The 17,325-nt window shown below is 47.0% G+C and overlaps 1 protein-coding gene across 1 annotated transcript in view; it reads left to right on the top strand.

Moving 5' to 3' along the window:
* The first annotated feature begins 1,512 nt into the window (after positions 1–1,512).
* Positions 1,513–17,325, top strand: part of SECISBP2L (SECIS binding protein 2 like) — a 96,456-nt gene continuing 80,643 nt past the window's right edge. The window contains exon 1 of the mRNA XM_069766037.1: positions 1,513–2,090. Coding sequence (XP_069622138.1) covers positions 2,073–2,090 — 18 coding nt within the window. The 5' untranslated portion in view covers positions 1,513–2,072. The remainder of the gene's footprint in view (positions 2,091–17,325) is intronic.

Raw genomic sequence — 17,325 nt, 5'->3', positions numbered from 1 at the left:
GTATTACCCCTGACCGTGTCCCTTCCCTCTGTATCACCCCTGACTGTGTCCCCTCCTCCTGTATCACCCTGAGGGTATGTGCACACGTTGCGGATTCTCTGCGGATCTGCAGCGTTTTTTGCAGTGCAGAAACACTGCAGATCCGCAATTGATTTACAGTACAATGTAAATCAATGAGAAAAAAAATGCTGTGCACACTTTGCAGAAAATCAGCTGCGGAAACGCTGCGGTTTAAAAGAAGTAGCATGTCACTTCTTTTTTGTGAATCTGCAGCGTTTTTGTACCCATTCCATTATAAAAAACCGCAGGGGTAAAAAAAGCAGCAAATCTGCAAGAAAACCACAGCAAAAGTGCACAAAAAACGCTGCGGAACCGCACAAAAAATGCGACACATCTGCAGGTGCGTTTTCTGCCAGGAGAGCCAGAATCCGCACCAGAAATTCCTAAACCTAATCCACAACGTGCGCACATAGCCTGGATGAGCCACCCCCTCCTCCTGTATCACCCCTGGCTGCGCCACCTCCCTCTGTATCACCCTGACAGACTGAACCCCCTCTCCCTGTATCACCCCTGACTGAGCCCCTCTCCCCGTGTATCACCCATGACTAAAATTTTCTCCTACTACTATCAAAGAGAGGCCCTTCATAAAAATGTATGGCTTTATAGGTGGCAAAGAGATTTCTGTAAAAAGTGTATGGAGGGATGTGAGGGAACGCTCTAGAAGAGGCGACATTCTCATAATGTATTTGCTTCAGAATTTCTACAATAGAAATCCCACAGCAAATTAACAGTGGAAATATCTACACAAATATTGTGCAGATATTGCTGCGTCTACTACTATGTAATGTCGCACCTTTACCACTGACCTGATTATTTGCATTGCAAAGGCTGAACTCAGTAGTGAATATCCGTAGCATAATCTGACACAGCGTTTATGCTAAATTATTATTATACATTTTTATAGCGCCACTTATTCCATGGCGCTTTACATGTGAATATGGGGCAAATATAGACAAATACATTAAACATGAGCAGATGACAAGGCACACGGGTACATAAGGAGGGAGGAGGACCCTCCCGCGGGGGCTCACAGTCTGCGGGGGATGGGTGAGGATACACTAGGACAGGTCTGCATCGGTCAATTCCTGCTGTGGATTTTCTCGGCGTATAAATGAGAGATCATAAAATCCACTACACTGGTGCTATAACACATTGGCCAAGTGGTTAATAAACACCAGGAGACATTTATCATTGCACCAACCCCTGCTATATCATTAGACGTGTACTCCCTTATGTCATGCCCGGATATTAGCGTATTTTACCGCACAATTGGTGATCTTGTATCTATTTCTATGCAGCTACATAGTGGGCCCAAGAATGCTTTTCTCTGGTGGGCCCAAGGTGCTCCAGTCCCACGCTGTATGTGAAGCTGTTGGGGTCAGGTGAACCGCCATGGCCCCTACTAACTGTGGCCCCCTGCAGTGAGTTCAGCGGCAGTGACCGCACATGCGCAGTGCCCACCAGCGCATTCCTCCTGAGTGTAAGCAGCGAGCTACTCCCGGACAGCCCCAGCACCGGACCCGCAGTGCCAGGCTTAGGAGCCCCGCAGAGATCCGGCTGACGCCATGGGCGGCTTTTCATTATTTTATAATGCGATTAAAGTTTCCATTACTCTGGAGAAGAGCAAGACATAAAAAGGCGCAAATGTCACAAACGTCGGTGTGTGCGTGTGCGGCACAGTGTGACCTAGCGCCGAGCACGGGAGAACAGCGGGCGGCGAGACCCGACTGATGACAGCGACTTCGCGTTCAGCGGAATCAGGACCCGGCCGGCTTCCGTCACAGCTGACTCCCTGTCACACAGCTCCGCTCCGCCCAGGCCGCGGGTCGGCGGGTGTTACGTAGCTGGGCGTCTCGGGTGGGGTGTGAACTGAGGCCGAGCGGAGGGAGCGACAATCCTGATACAGTGAAGAGATAAGATGGAAGACGCCGCCACTGCTAGGTGCCCCTCATAGGCCGAGAAGACCCCGGAGGGACCCGCTGCCTGCCCGCAACTAGCCAGGCCCGGCGACCATGGAGATCAACGAGCAGGTACGGGCTGCGGCCGCCACACATCAATACACCCGGCTGCCTCCCCTCACACCCCACTACACCCGGCTGTCTCCCCTCTCACTCCATACTACACCCGGCTGCCTCCCCTCACACCCCACTACACCCGGCTGTCTCCCTTCTCACCCCACTATCTGTCTCCCCTCTCACCCCATACTACACCCGGCTGCCTCCCCTCACACCCCACTAACTGCCTCCCCTCTAACCCCACTACCTGTCTCCCCTCACACCCCACTACACCCGGCTGCCTGCCTCCCCTCTCACCCCACTAACTGCCTCCCTTCTCACCCCACTACACCCGGCTGCCTGCTTCTCCTCTCACCCACACTACACCCGGCTGTCTCCCCTCTCACCCCACTACCTGTCTCCCCTCTCACCCCACTACCTGTCTCCCCTCTCACCCCATACTACACCCGGCTGTCTCCCCTCACACCCCACTAACTGCCTCCCCTCTAACCCCACTACCTGTCTCCCCTCACACCCCACTACCTGTCTCCCTTCTCACCCCACTACACCCGGCTGCCTGCCTCCACTCTCACCCCACTAACTGCCTCCCTTCTCACCCCACTACACCCGGCTGCCTGCTTCTCCTCTCACCCACACTACACCCGGCTGCCTCCCCTCACACCCCACTACCTGTCTCCCCTCTCACCCCATACTACACCCGGCTGCCTGCCTCTCCTCTCACCCACACTACACCCGGCTGCCTGCCTCCCCTCTCACCCCACTAACTGCCTCCCTTCTCACCCCACTACACCCGGCTGCCTGCTTCTCCTCTCATCCACACTACACCCAGCTGTCTCCCCTCTCACCCCACTACCTGTCTCCCCTCTCACCCCACTACCTGTCTCCCCTCTCACCCCATACTACACCCGGCTGTCTCCTTTCTCACACCACTACCTGCCTCTCCTCTCACCCACACTACACCCGGCCTCCCCTTTCTCCCACACTACACCCGGCTGCCTGCCTCCCCTCTCACCCCACTACACCCGGCTGCCTGCCTATCCTCCCTCTCACCCCACTACACCCGGCTGCCTGCCTATCCTCCCTCTCACCCCACTACACCCGGCTGCCTGCCTATCCTCCCTCTCACCCCACTACACCCGGCTGCCTGCCTATCCTCCCTCACACCCCACTACACCCGGCTGCCTGCCTCCCCTCACACCCCACCACACCCGGCTGCCTATCCTCCCTCTCACCCCACTACACCCGGCTGCCTGCCTATCCTCCCTCTCACCCCACTACACCCGGCTGCCTGCCTATCCTCCCTCACACCCCACTACACCCGGCTGCCTGCCTCCCCTCACACCCCACCACACCCGGCTGCCTATCCTCCCTCTCACCCACACTACACCCGGCTGCCTGCCTCCCCTCTCACCCCACTAACTGCCTCCCTTCTCACCCCACTACACCCGGCTGCCTGCTTCTCCTCTCACCCACACTACACCCGGCTGCCTCCCCTCACACCCCACTACCTGTCTCCCCTCTCACCCCATACTACACCCGGCTGCCTGCCTCTCCTCTCACCCACACTACACCCGGCTGCCTGCCACTCCTCTCACCCACACTACACCCGGCTGCCTGCCTCCCTTCTCACCCCACTACACCCGGCTGCCTGCCTCTCCTCTCACCCACACTACACCCGGCTGCCTGCCACTCCTTTCATCCACACTACACCCAGCTGTCTCCCCTCTCACCCCACTACCTGTCTCCCCTCTCACCCCATACTACACCCGGCTGTCTCCCCTCTCACACCACTACCTGCCTCTCCTCTCACCCACACTACACCCGGCCTCCCCTTTCACCCACACTACACCCGGCTGCCTGCCTCCCCTCTCACCCCACTACACCCGGCTGCCTGCCTATCCTCCCTCACACCCCACTACACCCGGCTGCCTGCCTCCCCTCACACCCCACTACACCCGGCTGCCTATCCTCCCTCTCACCCACACTACACCCGGCTGCCTGCCTCCCCTCTCACCCCACTACACCCGGCTGCCTGCCTATCCTCCCTCTCACCCCACTACACCCGGCTGCCTGCCTATCCTCCCTCTCACCCCACTACACCCGGCTGCCTGCCTATCCTCCCTCTCACCCCACTACACCCGGCTGCCTATCCTCCCTCTCACCCACACTACACCCGGCTGCCTGCCTCCCCTCTCACCCCACTACACCCAGCTGCCTGCCTCCCCTCACACCCCACTACACCCGGCTGCCTGCCTCCCTTCACACCCCACTACACCCGGCTGCCTGCCTCCCTTCACACCCCACTACACCCGGCTGCCTGCCTCCCTTCACACCCCACTACACCCGGCTGCCTGCCTCCCTTCACACCCCACTACACCCGGCTGCCTGCCTCCCCTCACACCCCACTACACCCGGCTGCCTGCCTCCCCTCACACCCCACTACACCCGGCTGCCTGCCTTCCTTCACACCCCACTACACCCGGCTGCCTGCCTTCCTTCACACCCCACTACACCCGGCTGCCTATCCTCCCTCACACCCTACTACACCCAGCTACCTGCCTCCCCTCTCACCCCACTACACCCGGCTGCCTGCCTATCCTCCCCTCACACCCCACTACACTCGGCTGCCTGCCTCCCCTCACACCCCACTACACCCGGCTGCCTGCCTATCCTCCCCTCACACCCCACTACACCCGGCTGCCTGCCTATCCTCCCCTCTCACCCCACTACACTCGGCTGCCTGCCTATCCTCCCCTCACACCCCACTACACCCGGCTGCCTGCCTATCCTCCCCTCACACCCCACTACACCCGGCTGCCTGCCTATCCTCCCCTCTCACCCCACTACACTCGGCTGCCTGCCTATCCTCCCCTCACACCCCACTACACCCGGCTGCCTGCCTATCCTCCCTCTCACCCCACTACACCCGGCTGCCTATCCTCCCTCACACCCCACTGCACCCGGCTGCCTGCCTCCCCTCACACCCCACTACACCCGGCTGCCTATCCTCCCTCACACCCTACTACACCCAGCTACCTGCCTCCCCTCTCAACCCACTACACCCGGCTGCCTGCCTATCCTCCCCTCACACCCCACTACACTCGGCTGCCTGCCTCCCCTCACACCCCACTACACCCGGCTGCCTGCCTATCCTCCCCTCTCACCCCACTACACTCGGCTGCCTGCCTATCCTCCCCTCACACCCCACTACACCCGGCTGCCTGCCTATCCTCCCTCTCACCCCACTACACCCGGCTGCCTATCCTCCCTCACACCCCACTGCACCCGGCTGCCTGCCTCCCCTCACACCCCACTGCACCCGGCTGCCTATCCTCCCTCACACCCCACTACACCCGGCTGCCTGCCTATCCTCCCCTCACACCCCACTACACCCGGCTGCCTGCCTATCCTCCCCTCACACCCCACTACACTCGGCTGCCTGCCTCCCCTCTGAATATTTCTGAATGTGTCAGGTTGATATGATGGATCATATAGAAGGGTCGATGACTGGTGACCTGCATCAATCACCTTTCTGTGACTAATCCGCTGATATATGACTATATAAATGTGACCTGGCTGATCTGATGGTGTTCGGATGTGCTCGCCGGTAGCATTCGCATGGGTCTTGTAGTGCCACTTCTGACATCTGTCACCTGGTGAGAATGGTGTGAGCCTGTCACCTGAGAAACTGAGTGCGAGCACCAAGTAGCAAATAATCACTGTCACAAATCTGAAGGCTGTCGGGACTTGCTGGGAGTTGTAGTTTCAGAACTTCTTGTGAGCTATAACTGGCAGTCTCTGGTGTAGTGGTGATACCGGTTTAACAGATGATGACGACACAAATCCTGTTTTAGTTCTGAGATTTTCATGTGCAGATAAGGAAGTAATGTGCCCTTTATGGAAGGGGAATTGGTTGTTAAATACTTTAGTTAGAATTCCGTATGTGCATTTGTTCTGTCCGTGTTGCAACTAACTTTATTTACAGGCATAATATAATCCAAAGCTTCCATAGCTCATAAATCCATCTATATGGATTGATGACAGAGAAGTCTTTTCTTTATAATCTATCTCTATCTGTCATTCTTGTCTTGACTGAAAACAGACAAATCAAAAATTGTTCTGTCACCATACACATTAGGTGAAACTAGAGAGAAGAAATGTCCTCTTGATTCTCCTTCCATTATGTAAAAATCAATGTTGTCACCAACATTGCAGATTTCTTGGTAGATGTACTAGAGCATTTGGATGGAATGATACGAATTATGAGCCCTCAGTGATTGATACCTTTCTAAATGGCTACTGAAAAGGTATTCATGTACTAACAGCACTATTATTTGGTATCGGCCTGGGCAAAAAATTTCAGACGGCAGCTAAAATTTCAGTAGTGTTTACCCACTTTTACGGCAAAACAAGTGAGCAGGTTAGTAACAGATAATTCTTATGTGCCATAGTTTTGATGGCAAGCTTTAAAGGGTATATCCGGAGATAAGCCACTGCCAGTCTTGTGGTCGCTTCCTCATAAAGATCACATGATCACCCTGTATAACAGCCATACTCCCTTTAATACACCATCATGGCGCCTGCAAGCTTCTACTAACCTCAATTCCTCTCAATAAATTTCATCCAACGAACGGAACTTGACTCCCCCTCATTTCATCCCACCCCATTTCCTCCCTTCCAGCAGTTCCCCTTATTGTTCTTTTTTCCATATTTTTATTCACAAGTTTGTGCTATGTTATTTTGATGTATAATTACGATGATTGATCCTAAAACCTTCATTAAAAATCAACAGTTTAAAAAAACATGAGCACGTGACCGAGCGAGCTGCTGTGTAGGAGAGCCAGCCATCTAATGTGTATGGCAGGCCCTAGCCTGGTTATTTTCTGTATAGCGATCCCTCATTCATTAGGTAGTCCGCTTGCCTCGTCAGCTCCTATTTCTCAGCATTGGTAAGGCAGGAGAATGGTGGTCCAGACTAAATCCTCATTCACACCTGACATGTAACACAGTGCAGCCTCGTCTCCTGGCCCGAACGTGATCGCTCCAGTGGAATATATTAGGCTGTCAAGTTCATGTCAGGAGGCCTCTGGCTAGTCTGCACTGAACTGTCCGTATACAGACTGTGTAAGTAACGTCTGAATGATTTTTTTTTTCCAATTTTGTGAAATGTTGATCTTGATGCTGCAACTCTTACCCAGGATGGGTTTTCCAACCGGCTTTGCTGTTTCCACCATGTGGAAATGTACCGTAACCATCACTTCATCTGTCCCAGAGGTGGCCACAGACCAGTAGTGTTTTAGCAGAAGCTGAAGATGTTGTGGACCTCATTAATCAGTAAAGAAATCAGTAAAACGTCTTTAGCAGGGGGTACATGCTGCGCTCCTAGTTTGTGTATTAGGTAGCGGTAACTTAGCTTACGACACAGACCTGGTTGCCATGTAATGACCGTTCCGTATTATGTGGCAGATATTTATACCAGGTATAATCCACTCTGACAAATGGTCCACGAATACCTGGCATTCTTGTTAGAAAATGTATTTGGAAATATGTATAGAACTGCGGCTTCTCACTTTCTGCAAGTTCCCTTCCATAACATTCCCGCGGTTCCCATAGCGTTCCAGCCCGTAGGTGGCTGGACTGGTTTGAGCCGCGGTCTGTTTTTCAGCTGATTTCCTGATTGACGACATGACTAGCATTCCTTCAGCTTATGTCACTTAAGGAAGTGCATTATACTGAGGGCCTTTAAATAGAATTTTACATTTGATTGAGGGTAATTGATTTTCTCTGGAAGACACATGATTTGGGTCACCACTGTGTTGTTACCATTGCCTGGATTTTCCGAATTTCTGGTGTGACCGCTCCAAAGCCTTTGCTTCTAAACTGTGATATTTGCATTGTGGGTCATACAATGCTTTACATTTATTAGCACCCAGCTGAATGTAAATGACAATAGACAAAAGCATTTTTTTTAAATCTAAGTCTATACAGTACCTTGTCCATGGGGGCAGCTTACCAGCCAGTTCCTGCTAGAGACATCTTCTGTGTGCAGCTACACAAAAGACAAAGGCTGCTGTGCTGGTGGGAGAACTATCTGTGCAAGCATGAGGTCCGCTATGGAAAACGCCACGCAGAAGTCTACATATCATAAAAAGAACAAGATTGTCACCAGTTTGTGCCTTACAATCCAAATGATGTCTCTTTTGGGTACCAGCATTCACTGAAAATCTATATCAAAATATCCCTCAATTCGACAACTCACTGACAAAAGGATAAAACTAAACTTTTATTCAATACGTCAATACAATACAGACAACATACCCACAATTCACCCCCTGATGGTTAGTCAGAGCGTGGCTGATAGAAATACATAGACCCCATGTCTCGGGATATAGGGCGAGGTGACACTAACACACTCCTTTTCATAGTGAGTGAAAGTAATTGGTGGTGAAAAACGCGGGTGGTATGATGGTCTTGCTGCGCTTTTGTGCCAAAACCTTATGAAGTTGAATGTTTGTTTTTTGTCACTAAACTTTATCAGCATGCACAAAAGACAAATGTAGTGGGGGAAAAAAAAACAGCAAAACCTGAAAATGCCACCTCTGAAATTAGCCTAAGAAGGCAGAGAGGACTATGGGTTTCTATAAGGAATGTCTGCAGACCAATCTGACGGGAGCAGGGTAAGCTGCACGCTTCCTCATACAGCAAAGTAATGCTGAGTTATTCACTCTGGGATGTAAAAAGAAAGAACCGTCATTAAAATTTGACATTTGTTTTGTTCCTTAAGTTCTCAGTTATGTCACCGGTTATGTAACTCTGTAGACTCCATGACCTTCATGAAATGCCGGCAGTCCACTCTGTGCCATATAGTCACCTTTACATAGCTACACCTTTTTAACATTACCGTACTTATCAACATAAATGACATTCTTTGCATTATATTGCTGAGCAACTACAGTGCTGTTGGTCAATCCAAGAGGTTAATTAACCTGAATATTTAATGTGGCTGTCAACTACTCAGACGACCCCTTCTCAATCCTTCTATTTCCCTTTTTGTAAAATAGCAACGCTCCCCCAGTGCCAACACGATTGCAGCGGTGTCGGCACTCGTTTGGCTCTAGCTTCATTCTCACCGCCATCAGACTTATCACATGTATCTGGAGGATTAGCGCTTACTTATTCCAGATGTATTTGATTTGTCCGAAGGCGGTGAGTGAAGCTAGCGCCAATTGGCGGCAGTGATCGCATCACATAACAATGTAACAAGGTCCCGGGCGAGCTAGTGCTGGAACAGCACCGACACTGGAAGTGTTATTTTACAAGGGGAAGTCTAGGAATTGTCAGAGTAATGGGCAACCCCTTCAAGAAAGTAAAAGTGAGGTTTTCTTTTTCTTAGTAGAATAATATCTACGTGTGGTTAATTATTAGGCAATTATTAGTGTGCAGAATTATCATCACACAACGTCAAAAACATAATTTTTCCCATCTGTTTTTTTTTTTTGTTTTCATGTGTCAGTGTTAAATTCTTTTCTAACCAAACTGCTCAAAATGTAAAAAAAAATGTGACATTTTTAAAAGATACAACTGACCAATATAAGTTACTCTTCTACTAAATAAGTCATAAGACTTCTATTTATGGAGTCTGTCAGTTTCTTAATCTGTTGATCAATGTTTTGGGCAGCACAAACCACATCCTCACAGATACTGTCCAGAGAGGTGACTGTTTTCCGTCACTGGAAATCTCCCATTAAAGAAAGGCTCAATAGGGTCCTCAATAGGGTTTAGGTCAGGTGAGGATGGGGCCATGTCATTATTCTTATATCTTTAAGGCCTTTTACTGGCAGCCAAGCAGTGGAGACGATGCTGTGATGGAGCATTTTCCTGCATAAAAATCATGGTTTTCTTATATATATATATATATATATATATATATATATATATATATATATATATATATATATATATATATATATATATATATATATATATATATATATATATATATATATATATATATATATATATTATTATTTTTTTTTAAGGAAGTGTTTTCTGGCACTAGGTGTGAGAATTGATTTTGAGTCCATCTTCAACCTGATAATGTTCAGCTGGATCATCTTTAATAATAACAGCTCTTAACAATACCAGAGCTGTGGAGTCGGAGTCCATTTTGGGGGAGTCGGTATAAAATGGACCAACTCCTAAAATATATAGTAAATTGTGTACAGTAGTACAATGCAGGATGTGCTGTAATTTCATAAGAATTTGGGAAAGTTATGAAATGTCCTATAAATGTCTGTTCTGTTCCTGATGTAAGGATCTGGGCTTTTAGCTGAGATGAATCTGTGCTGCACTTTATGTACACGCTCAGTAGTGACCAGTGCTGTGTAGTCGGAGTCAGGGAAAATGAAAAGTCTGATTCTGGGGTTTAGCTTATTGACTCCACAGGCCTGAGCAGTACCCACCTCTATCTTACTGGTGTCTGAGTCAAAGTGGACATCTGTGACCATTACTGATCCATTCACAGGTCCATCCACCTGGTCTGTCAAGAGTCACTATCATCTCACCAGTCCCTAAAACCTTTGAAAATTCTGTCTTCAGTTATTTATTGGCACCAGTCTTGACATTTTGTCTTAAGTGTCCTGTTCAGAGTTGGTCAGGTTTCTGCCTTCCTTACCTCGGCCATGTCTATGAGCACTAAACACGTTGTACTTCTGGGCCTTCAAGGAGGTTGCAGTTTTGGAATATGGCAGCACTGGAGGATAATGGCTTCCTGGTCGCTTCACGTTTGATTCTTCGCAATTCTTTGGCTGTTAATGTGCATGTTTGTTTTTTTTCTTTCTTCTCCCTTCCTTTTTATGATCATGCTGACTATTTGCAACAAAACTTTTGATGGTTCTGTGACCAATAAACATTCATTTATAAAGCATGGCGTTGAAAAATATACATAAAAATGGTGATGCTGTCAAAAATCTCACTTTTCTAATAATTGTGCACACAGTGTAGTCTGAGATGGCAAACACTTTATTTGAAGTTGTAGAGGGATGTTATTAAAATGAAATGGCTGCCGCTCTGTTGTTTTGGTTCTCAGCTGTTGACCTCCCACAGATCCTTTATCCTTTCATAAATTGAGGTTGAGTTGTTTGCTTACGATTGTGTTGTTCACTGAATTGTTTACTTGCTTCTTTAATTAATCTGTTACTGTGAAGAGGCTTGGCATAGTCATTCCTTCTTTGCATGCGATATTGCGTAAGAGAATTCGTAGCACTATCTCTCATCTTGTAGCCATATGCCATTTTCCTGCAGTGTATTACAGCTTGTATACGGAGTGGCGGAGGAAAGAAGACGTGTAACGTGTTCATTATAGACCTTTTAAGGATGCAGCTTCTCTCCTCTGTAAAAGATGGGATTCACCAAGGATAGCTCCTGACATGCCAGTGCACACAACTAGGGGAGAATTCTTCTTTACTTGTATACAAGTTTTCTGATATAAAAATGTTGAAAATTTAGAAAAAAAAGTGTACTGTGCAACTGTTTTCAATGTTGCACCAGCATCATTATTGTCTTATAAAGTGAGCAGCGGTTAAAAACTTTACCATTGTTTACTTAAATAAAAAATAAAAAATTGGCAAATTTTGCCAGATTTCACACTCTGGTGTAGGAAATGCCAATCTTGAGACATTTCCCCTCTAAGTAACAAATTTCTGTAAAGTCTCAGCAGGACTTCAGTTTCTTCCTACTCTTCCTGCTACCTATAGCTATTATAAAATGATGGACTGATGTAAATTTTGTGACATTTACAAGATCATTTGTGTGTTTCACTCGTAGTGATGGAATGAAGTTGCAGACATTTGCATTGTAGCCCTGTCCTATGTTTTTATGTAGAATCATGTGCTCTTAATCTTCATTTCCCTTACATTTTTTTAGTCTGTTTCCGGATAAGGGAAGCTTTAGTTTATCATCACATTTTCAGACACATAAAACCCCATTGTTTCCTTTTCCCTTCGTGTTTTATTGTTGTTCACAAACTGTGAATCTTCCTCGGTGTATTGCACTTTTTAACCCGATCTGACATTTTATTATTTGAGTTATGTTTCCGGGACTATAAATATTGCAAAAGTATGATTTTTTAGCAGAAACCATAAACCTCTATAGACGTGAGAACAGTAGTTTGATCATGGGTTTGTGACTGTATGCAGATAAAGTAGACCACTCTGTATACCCTTAGAGGGGTTATCCACCACTCAGACAGCCCCTTTTCAATCACTATGTTCCCCCCTGTATAAAATAACACCCGTACTCGCCTCTGGTGTCAGCATTGGCTTTCTTGGGGCTCGCGTGACATTGTGATATGTTTTCTGTGGCTAATCAGTGGCCCATTCATTCTCCCCTTTTTTGAACAAATCGGACATCTAGAGGAAGTAAGATTACAGCCGCAGCTCTGGTTTCCTCTGAATGTCAGTTGTATCTGAAGGAGGGGAGAGTGAAGGAACCACTGATCGGCCTTCGGGTTCGCGTGGCATAACAGTGTAATGAGAGCATCGGGACAACCACTACTGACATCGCGGGATCGACACCTGCACAGAGGTCATTATAGCTGTTATTTTGTAAGGAGGGAAACCTAGTGATTGCCGAGGGGTTGTCTGAGTGGTAGTCATCCCCTTAAATTAAATACAATAAACACCCATAAGGGTTATTCTAGCAAAGCATCTCTTTCCTTCACACCCTGTTGGGGTATATCAATGTCCTACAAGAGAAGGTTCTCCTGCTCTGGCCCTCCCCTATGTTAAGTGAGCAGACTTTAACAATCCGCATTCACTCTGTTATGTAAGTCATTATGGTCCGTCATGTTCAACTTCTAAATGAACATGTTGATCCAGAGGAAGGCACAAACCCCATATTAGGGGAAAATTTCCTTCCCGACCCCACATACCGCAATCAAATTAGTTCTCTGGATCAACGATCTATCAGAATCTCATGTCCATAACCTAGTATATTTTTACAAGAAAGGCTTCCAGGCCCTCCTTGAACTTTTTATAGTGAATCAACCATTATATCATCATGTCGCAGAGAGTTCCAAAATCTCACTGCTCTTACAGTAAAGAATCTGTGACTATGATTAAACCTTCTTTCCTCTAGATGTAGAGGATGCCCCCTAGTTATCACTGCAGGCTTGGGTGTAGAAAGATCTGTGTACTGTCCCCTCGCCCCCTAGGCCTATGGTTTTCCAAAGTGAATATTTACAAGTCTGATAACCTGTCTTAGTATTGCATCCATCTATTCTCTTAACCTTGGTTGCTCTTCTCTGCACCCGCTGTAGTCCAGCTATATCCTTCTTAAAGGGACACTGTCACCTGAATTTGGAGGGAACAATTTTCAGCCATGGAGGCGGGTTTTGGGGTTTTTGATTCACCCTTTCCTTACCCGCTGGCTGCATGCTGGCTGCAATATTGGATTGAAGTTCATTCTCTGTCCTCCATAGTACACGCCTGCGCAAGGTAAGATTGCCTTGTGCAGGCATGTACTACGGAAGACAGAGAATGAACTTCAATCCAATATTGCAGCCAGCGGGTAAGGAAAGGGTGAATCAAAAACCCCGCCTCCATGGCTGAAGATTGTTCCCTCCAAATTCAGGTGACAGTGTCCCTTTAAGCTATGTGCATACGTTGCTGATTTTTCTGCACCGTTTTTGCAAAATCTGCAGGTAAAACACTGTGTTTTACCTGCTTATTTACTGCAGATTTCCTGCGGTTTTTGTGCGAGTTCCACCTGCGATTTTACACCTGCAGATTCCTATTGAGGAACAGGTGTAAACTGTTGCGGAATCCGCACAAATAATTGACATGCTGCGAAAAATGCACCGCAGAGTTTCCACGTGGTATTTTCTGCAGCATCTGCACTGCAGATTTGGTTTTCCATAGGTTTACATGGTACTGTGTACTGCTGATCCGCAGCCAAATCCGCAACGTGTGCACATAGCCTTAGAATACTGCGTATAATTTGGGGCTCCTGTGTATAAGCTTAGGCCCAGTAGTGACTTGTATGTAGGCAATACTGTTTTTGCCATGGCCGTCGGTACATTTTGTTATGCATCCCATGATTTTATTTACCTTGGCAATATCTGCCTAATGACAATTGTCACTAAAGTTGACTTTGTTGTTCACAAATATAACTACCGTATCTTTCGGATTTTGTTTTTCTTCCAAATGTGGGAGGAAACGGGGGTGCATTTTATAATCGAAAGTGAGCTTACCGGTGGGTGGAGCTGGGTCACAGGAAGTAGGGTCGCTGCTTCAGAAGGCCGGCGGAAGTATTAACAGTCAATGCTGCGGTGCCTGGCCTCTCAGAAGGTGTCAGCGCCGGTGAGCAGAGTCCATTATCCTTATGTTATACCTGCGGTAGGCTTTGGGAAAATGGCCACCGCTTATCCCTGCATGGAAATAATGTTTGTTTTATACAAAAGCTTATCCTGGACTAATCTAATGAGGTGTTGAGTGAAAGTTTCTGGGTCAGATTAAAAACAAAAAAAAGCCCCCAAAAGTCTCAAATGCCATTAGTGTGCTCTGTTTTTCAGATTGTTTGATAGGAGACCCTCTGAGAAAACTGACGAACCCTTGATGCTACACATTTGCAAAACTTGCTAACCCTGATTAAAAACACTACTGAAATGCTGAGCGGTTTTATTCGTTGCATGAAAGATCACTGAAGTGTGAATGAGCCCCTAGAGACTCCTACAAAGGATGCCTGCTTTTTAGATTAAAGCTGCTTATGTAATCAGATGATACTTAGCGTCTAGGATCTGCAATTTTGAGGAGTACTACAAGTTGAGCAATGAATAGTTCCATCCATATTACAGGTCATGTCACATTCTGCCACACTGCATCATCCACAAGTGACCGCTTCATCATCAGAACGCAGGGCAGCACATGGCCGTTTAGCATCCAAACTCCCCTAAGCAATTGCAGATGTCTGTCAGCAAAATGTGAGTGCAGCACTGCCAGTAATCCCTGCTGTGACCAGGATAAGGGTGGGGGCAGTGTTTGCACTAGGCCCCTTTTAGGGTATGTGCACATGTTCAGGTTTTTTCGCGATAAAAACGTGATAAAACCGCATTAGAAACTGCAGACATATGCATCCTATCATTTAGAATGCATTCTGCAATTTTTGTGCACATGATGCGGGGGAAAAAAATGCATTGCGGTAAAAAAAAGCAGCATGTTCATTAATTTTGCAGTTTTTTTTGCGTTTTTCCCGCTATTCTATGCATTTGGAAAAACCGCAACAAAAAACGCATCAAAAATGCGCAAAAAAACGCACAAAAAAACGCGTCCGGATTTCTGGCAGAAATGTCCGGTTTTTGTCAGGAAAATTTCTGCCAGAAATCCTGACGTGTGCACATAGCCTTACAGCTGCCTCTTGGGCTCCTCTTTGGGGCTTCAGTTGTAAATTCATTAGGAGAGCACCATTCTGCACTAATTTTTTCCAGTAAAATAGAAACCTTTATAATCCCATTCTAGTCACTGGGATCTTATCTGACAGATCCATCGTTTGCCACAATTTCTAACACAGAATAAATATTCTCACCAGTTCGTTGTTTTGGTAAGACAATGCAGCCGCTATATATTTTATATGGAAGCTAATGTAATGTTTTGGGGGGGTTTTAATCTAGGCTTTAAGACCTTGTTTCTAATCAATTAAGTAATACAACTATAGTAATTAGGAAATTTTCGTTCAAATTAAATAAGTTGTCTGAGATGTAAAGTGTAACATAAAGTTATAAGAATGGAGCGCAAGTGGAATCTGTCAGCAGCTTTTTTCTGTGTAATTTGAGAGCAGAATACTGTCAGGGCTAAGAGCCTGATTACTTTGATGTCACTTACTAGACTGTATGTTGCAGTTTCAATACAATCAGTGATTTATCAGCAGGAGATTATCGCACAGGACTAGGTGTTTCGTGCTCCCACCAATTGGCAGGAAGCTGGCAATGTGCAGTATAATGTACATAGAAAGCTGCCAATCGGGCTATACAGAGCTCAGGATTCAGAGCACTGCTAGATCAGCCGCAGTAAAAAAATTAAAAAAAAAAGATTGTATTCAAAATGACAGCAGGCAGATCAGGAAGTGACACATCGCTGGATTTGTGGTTTCAGCCCCTACATCATTGTGTCCTCAGACAAGAAGACGGAGAGGAGACTTAACAGCTGTCTACAAATATCTCAAGGGCTGTCAAATCGTAGACGGACCATCTTTATTGTCATTTGCACAAGGAAAGACTAGAAGTAATGGAATGAAACTGAATGGGAGGAGACACAGATTAGATATTAGAAAAAACTTTTTGACAGTGAGGGTGATCAATGAGTGGAACAGGCTGCCACGAGAGGTGGTGAGTTCTCCTTCAATGGAAGTCTTCAAACAGAGGCTGGACAGACATCTGTCTGGGATGATTTAGTGACTCCTGCATTGAGCAGGGTGCTGTACACCATGACCCTGCAGGTCCCTTCCAACTCTACCATTCTATGACTAAATAGCAAAAACCTGGTAACAGATGAATACAGTGTAAAAGGTGTAAACCTAGAGACCAGGGTGCTGTAATAAGATCTACATATGGTAGAGCACACTACAGATCTGTGTAATATCCTTCTCCTGTCTGTACCAGACACTGCATTGTTCCTGAATGTCTTCTAGTCCCCGAACATTGTGTAATGGCGCCCATTACATGGCAGTAACTCCCTGGCACGTGTCTCTTACCTCCCAGACACCCAGGACCGGCTTACAATGCCTATTTTTATCCTTGCATGGATTACACTGATGGCATGGAGTTAATCTGGTTAATAGAAATAATAGTAGGTGTGCTCATGTATAAGGACGGATTATACCTGGACTGCCTGCACTTCACATCACTGTTTATTTTCAGATGTCCCAGCCAAGATGTGTCTGATCTCCATGTAGAGCCCGTTACAGTGTGGCCACAAAGGCCTTGTATGTGTTCAGTATGATTCAGACTAGCTACATAAAGGTACTGGTGCCATATAGAATAAGCACTGCTTGGACCACTTACTATAACTAACTTTTTGGAACAATTATTCAGCTTGGATATAGAAATGAGGATATTGCACATGGTCAGACTGGTCCCATCTAAATCTACAGGTACAGATGAAATTCTCATTCTGTAATTGTAGTGCTCTTTTCTTAGGTCACCAGCCCCCTCTAATGTCGATCAGGGCTGGCCAGTCTCCCAGGCTAGGAGTGCAGC

This window comes from Ranitomeya imitator, chromosome 4, assembly GCF_032444005.1.
Source record: "Ranitomeya imitator isolate aRanImi1 chromosome 4, aRanImi1.pri, whole genome shotgun sequence".
Taxonomy (NCBI): domain Eukaryota; kingdom Metazoa; phylum Chordata; class Amphibia; order Anura; family Dendrobatidae; genus Ranitomeya; species Ranitomeya imitator.
This window is presented reverse-complemented; position numbering and strand designations above follow the sequence as displayed.